The sequence below is a fragment of the Oncorhynchus keta genome, chromosome 19 (assembly GCF_023373465.1).
Source record: "Oncorhynchus keta strain PuntledgeMale-10-30-2019 chromosome 19, Oket_V2, whole genome shotgun sequence".
NCBI classification, from domain to species: domain Eukaryota; kingdom Metazoa; phylum Chordata; class Actinopteri; order Salmoniformes; family Salmonidae; genus Oncorhynchus; species Oncorhynchus keta.
The window spans coordinates 32,008,629-32,014,836 of NC_068439.1; the positions used below are offsets into that span (position 1 = coordinate 32,008,629).

The window sequence follows — 6,208 nt, forward strand, 5'->3', positions numbered from 1 at the left end:
GGCTACCGGAGACCTGGAACTCCACGTGGGTCGTGCGCGCTGGGACCACCAGATTAGGGTGGCCGCGGCCACGCGGTGTGGAGCGTTTGTATGGTCTGTGCAGAGAGGAGAGAACAGGGATAGACAGACACATAGTTGACAGGCTACAGAAGAGGCTACGCTAATGCAAGGAGATTGGAATGACAAGTGGACTACACGTCTCGAATGTTCAGAAAGTTAAGCTTACGTAGCAAGAATCTTATTGACTAAAATGATTAAAATGATACAGTACTGCTGAAGTAGGCTAGCTGGCAGTGGCTGCGTTGTTGACACTACACTAATCAAGTCGTTCCGTTGAGTGTAATAGTTTCTACAGTGCTACTATTCGGGGCTAGCTGGCTAGCTAGCAGTGTTGATTACGTTACGTTGCGTAAAAGAACGACAATAGCTGGCTAGCTAACCTAGAAAATCGCTCTAGACTACACAATTATCTTTGATACAAGGACGGCTATGTAGCTAGCTATGTAGCTAGCTACGATCAAGCAAATCAAACCGTTGTGCTGTAATGAAATGAAATTGTGATACTACCTGTGGAGCGAAGCGGAATGCGACCGGGTTGTTGTTGGCTAGCTGTTAGCTGTTAGCTAGCTAGCAGTGTCTCCTACGTTAAGGACGACAAATAGCTGGCTAGCTAACCTCGGTAAATTAAGATAATCACTCTAAGACTACACACTCTAAACTACACAATTATCTTGGATACGAAGACAGCAAAGACAACTATGTAGCTAGCTAACACTACACTAATCAAGTCGTTCAGTTGAGTGTAATAGTTTCTACGGTGCTGCTATACGGTGGACGTTAGCTATGTGGCTACCTGCAGTAGACTACGTTAGGACGACGAAATACGATAATTACGCAATTATCTTTGATACAAAGACGGCTATGTAGCTAGCTAAGAAGAAATTGCTAAGATTAGACAAATCAAACCGTTGTACTATAATGAAATGTAATGAAAAGTAATACTACCTGCGGACCGAAGTGCGAATGCGACCGCTCGCTCCAACCCGGAAGTATCACAGTGCCATCCGTTTTGTCACCAAAGCCCCATAGCCTATCCACCACTGCGACCTGTATCCTCTCGTTGGCTGGCCCTCGCTTCATATTCGTCACCAAACCCACTGGCTCCAGGTCATCTATTAGTCTTTGCTAGGTAAAGCCCCTCCTTATCTCAGCTCACTGGTCACCATAGCAGCACCCACTCGTAGCACGCGCTCCAGCAAGTATATTTCACTGGTCACCCCCAAAGCCAATTCCTACTTTGGCTGCCTTTCCTTCCAGTTCTCTGCTGCCAATGACTGGAACAAATTGCAAAAATCACTGAAGCTGGAGACTCATATCTCCATCTCTCACTTTGACCACCAGCTGTCATAGCAGCTCACAGATTACTGCACCTGTACATAGCCAATCTTTAAGTAGCCCATCCAACTATCTCATCCCCATACTGTTATTTTTTTTTTGCTCATCTTCTGCACATCTATCACTCCAGTGTTTAATTGTTCAAATGTAATTATTTCGCCACTATGGCCTATTTTTTGCCTTACCTCCCTTATGTTACCTTGTTTGCACACACTGTATATAGACTTTTCTATTGTGTTATTGACTGTATGTTTGTTTATTCCATGTGTAACTCTGTGTTGTTGTTTGTGTCGCACTGCTTTGCTTTATCTTGGCCAGGTCACAGTTGTAAATGAGAACTTGTTCTCAACTGGCTTACCTGGTGAAACTTACACCCCCCCCCAAAGAAAAGAAACTTAGGCATAGCTTCCACACATTTTTCTGAAAGGGAAGGACAAGGGCACAGTCTGTGATTAACCCAAGGTAAATCTTACTCTAAGACGCTGGACACATCTGGGCACAGGTGACATGCAAACGCAGCTAATCTTTTGAGACATTGATTTCATCTGCCTTTCGATGAGGGATGCAGGGAGTGTTTGTCTGTAAATTGCTCAGCTAACTGGTTGCTTTGTCATGTTAATCTTCTCCCAGTGAAAGCCTCTAAAGATGTTGTGCATGGAATGTATATGAATGAGCATAGCACTGCAAAAGTAATTTCTCTACAAATGTTACTTAGAAATGTTTGTGGAGAAATTCCTCCCAAGATAACTAGAGAATCCTGACCTAATTTTTCAAAATGTAATATTTATGAATAACACACATTAAAAACACTTGCTCTTTCCATGGCATTGGCTGACCAGGTGAATCCAGGTGAATCCAGGTGAAACTCAATATTAGAAGGTATTCCTAATGTTTGGTATACTCAATGTATACTAATATAAAATGTATAGTTATACATATGTATATTGTAAAAAAAAACTACATGTAGTTTCAGTTTGAAATTCCTGATGATGTTATACTCAACATTTGTACCCATTTATGACAATCCTCACCAAGTGTAAAACGAGACAAATATTGAGTACACAATATTATGTATTGTAAGTATATATCGTATATCCGTACAGAACTCCAGTCATCCCCAAATGTCATCCTCCATATTAGATAGAAGGTAACAAACTTTCTGTATCTCATCTTATGCTGCACACCATTTCTATAAAAATGAATCTGTATCCATAGATGACCTGTTTTAAACAAATGCACACACAAGAATTAGAACAGCAAACATAAACAGTTAACATGTGATTCACACGTACAGTCAGAAACAGCTGAACAGTCATCTTCAGGCTGACCCCTGGACAGTACTGTGGCTGCCATGTTTCCGTACTTCTGCAGTTCTTGTTGTGTTTTAACAGCTTGGTTGTCATTCTCTCTGTTTTGTTGTTTCTTGTGATGAAATGTCCTGTGTATGTTTTCTTTAATCCGATGCTTTGACAAGACACCTACTGCGTTTGAGCAATCAGCACTCCTTCACAGGAGGGGAACTCTTGGACTTTAGAGTGGATTGCCTTGGTGGCAAGCTGAGCAGCAAGGGTCAGCCTGCAGTCACATGCTAGCACAAACATCCAATGATAGTCCTGTACTTCAACCTACGCTGCCAATGGGTCTGCGTCTGAGGTGGGCCTTATCATTTCTGAAGGACTATAAGACGTTTGGGAGGCCCAACGAAAGATACCATCTGATTTAAACTGTCCTGCAACTCAGGTGAGTGGTCCCGTTTCTTTCTCTGCCGAGGAACTCTTATGCTTGATGCGGTAAAACATTTGTTTTTCTTGCAATATGTTGTTTAGTAGTGAGTCAGGTGTCTGCAAAAATGTGCATTCAATGATAGAGGGACATTCCTTCCCAACCACATTGTGAGCTGCTCATTTAAGCAGTATTGCTATAAGCAGTAGTTCAGAGAGTGATCTTTAGAGTGCTTGATAGATAGTTTCATTACTGTTTTCCAAGAGGTAAACTGTCGATGTGAATCAAGATGATTCTTCTCAGGGAATTCAGAAAGGCAAATTAAGATGGAAATCAAAACAGAGTCCATGCCATTTCCTAGGGAGTCGGGGTAATGGGCATTTGGCGAACTACATTACTATTCAGACAATTTATTATGATATGAAATCTTGCTGATTTTAAATCTTCTTGAATTAACTGAGTTAAATTGAACTGATCTCAAACCTGCCACCGAGTGTACTTATTTGTTATGCCAAGAGAAAAACCTTGAAACTACAAAATGCTTTAGAGACCGCCATCCTTCCATTCGGCAGTGGTGGAAAAAGTACTCAATTGTCATACTTGAGTAAAAAGATACCTTAATAGAAAACGACTCAGGTAAAAATGAAAGTCACCCAGTAAAAGAACCTTAAGTAAAAGTTTAGAAGTATTGGGTTTTAAATGTACTTAAGTATAGTGATGGAAAAAGTAATCATTTGTCATATTTGAGTAAAAGTAAAAAGTAAATGCGACAGACCTACATCAAATTCCTTATATTAAGCAAACCAGACTGCACAATGTTATTATTTTAATTTAAGGATAGTCAGGGGCACACTCCCACACTCAGACATAATTTAAAAACGCAGCATGTCTTTAGTGAGCCCGCCTGATCAGAGGCACTAGTGATGACAACGCGTTAAACTGATAGGTGCGTGAATTGGATCACATTGCTGTCCTGCCTGACCATTCAAAATGTAACAAGTACTTTGGTGTGTCAGGAAAATTGTATGGGATTAAAAAATACATATTTTCTTTAGGAATGTAGTGGAGTAAAAGTAAAAGTAGTCACAAATATAAATAGTAAAGTACAGATGCAGCAAAAAATGACTTAAGTAGTACTTCAAAGTAATTTTACTTAGTTCATTTACATCACTGCCATCCAGTGATCACACCACGCCTCCACAGACCTATGAGGTCAAGCTAATTCTACCACTCTCTTCTCTCCTTAGGTGCCCTACTCAACAGCCATGAAGTTCTCTCTTGCCGCCCTGGTTGTTGTGCTTGCTCTGGCACATGGTAAGAGAAAGTTTTTCATATCTGAAAGGTTCACTCTGTCGTTAGTTTCTCCCCTGTGGTAGCATTCGGAATGAAATACACAATCACGGCAAAAAAAAAATATATATATATAATATAATAATAGTGAGAGATATGCTTGATATAGAAATGTTATATTCCAGAATTGGTGGATTTATTTTTAACGGCTGTATGTGTAGAGGGTCTTGAATGTGTTGTTGTATGCTATGTGGGCATAAATGGTTTGTGTACAATGTGGGCCTCTGTTAATGACGTTACCCTCTGGCTACCCCTAGGAAGCCAAGCAGCACAGTGCCCCGAGGTTGAGAAACTGACACAGTACTTCCAGGATCTGTCAGCTCAGCTGACCTCCACCACTCAGGAACTGGTGCAGAAGATCCAGTCAGAGTGAGTGACATTTTTTTAAACTATTACATTATTTGATACACTTTTGAAGAACCAGCCCTTCCAACCAAGTCCTAAATAAAAAGTTGAAGAAAAAACACAAGTCATCCTCATTCTATTGCCTTATAATTTACAATAAAGAAACGATGAAGGGAGCAGCCAAAAGCAATGCAAAATAATGGATGTAGGGTCAAAAATAATATACACAAAAATTAGATGAAAAAAGGCCAATGGCCTGCAAAAGCATTAACAAGCAATGTGTTTTGATCCTATTTTTCAATAATATTTTTGTCACTACCTTAGTTTATATTGTATTCAGACCACTAATCACCCACTCCCTTCCGAACAGGACCTTTTTAGAGGATGGGAAGGCCCAGCTGCAGCAGATCCAGGCCAAGCTGGCACCACTGGCCGATGACATGCAGGCCCAGCTGAAGCCCTTGGCTGAGAACATGCAGGCTCAGCTCAAGCCTCTGGTCGACAACGTCCAGGCTCAGATAGAAGACCTCTTCCGCAAGGTGATGGACCAGACCAAGGCACTCAGCCAATAAAGCATCTCTTTTTCAACCACCTGACCATCTTGGACCGAATCACCAGCTCCATAGGCTTTACAAGAAGCCAAAACCAGTCCACCAAGAATTGGAACCAGACAAACCTTCTGTTTAAGTCATTTGAATTTGTGCCAAGACCAATGTTGTTGACATGCAAAGACAGACAGTAGTAATCTGGAACATCATTAAAACTCGTAAACTGGTCCTGTGGTCTCTATTGTAATTTGTTGTCTATTAATTTTCACAGAAATTCGTTTCCAATCATACATCCCTTAGCATGTTTGTTTTGTGTCTGATTATTGAAATCGGCTTCATTTCTCAATTTAGGAATTATAGTTTCAATAATAACCCATTTTACTACATCACAGGTTATACACTACCAACCCATTCTCTCAATAAAAAAATCACTACACTTCCCTCTGTATTTATTTGGACAGTGAAGCTAAATGTTTAAAGTTGTCGCTCTGCTCCAGCATTTTGGATTCGAGATCAAATGTTTCATATGAGGCGACAGTACAAAATGTCACCTTTTATCTGAGGGTATTGTCATACATCGGTTTTACCGTTAAGAAATAAAAGAAGGGAAGAACCGGATTGTGGCTACATGGTATACAGCTACAGACGGAAGAGAGGCATAAATCGTCAATATGTTAATTTCGCGGAGAATTTGAGCATTTTAGCTAACCCTAAACGTAACCATTGTTTTAACCTTAACCTAATTATCCTAACCTGCTACATTAAGTATCCTATCCTAAATTCTGTTTGTACCTGTATACCATCTATGACAAAAAGTAACACGGTCAGAAGTAACACGCCCATTTTCT

General features: G+C 40.5%; 1 protein-coding gene across 1 annotated transcript; it reads left to right on the forward strand.

Annotated features, from left to right (window-relative positions):
- Positions 1-3,035: 3,035 nt before the first annotated feature.
- LOC118397733 (type-4 ice-structuring protein-like) lies at positions 3,036-5,587 on the forward strand. Its single transcript, XM_035792630.2, has 4 exons — positions 3,036-3,135; positions 4,365-4,431; positions 4,725-4,836; positions 5,183-5,587. Exons 2-4 carry the CDS (start codon positions 4,383-4,385, stop codon positions 5,382-5,384), a joined length of 363 nt encoding a protein of 120 aa, XP_035648523.1. The 5' UTR covers positions 3,036-3,135; positions 4,365-4,382; the 3' UTR covers positions 5,385-5,587.
- The last annotated feature ends 621 nt before the right edge of the window (positions 5,588-6,208 follow it).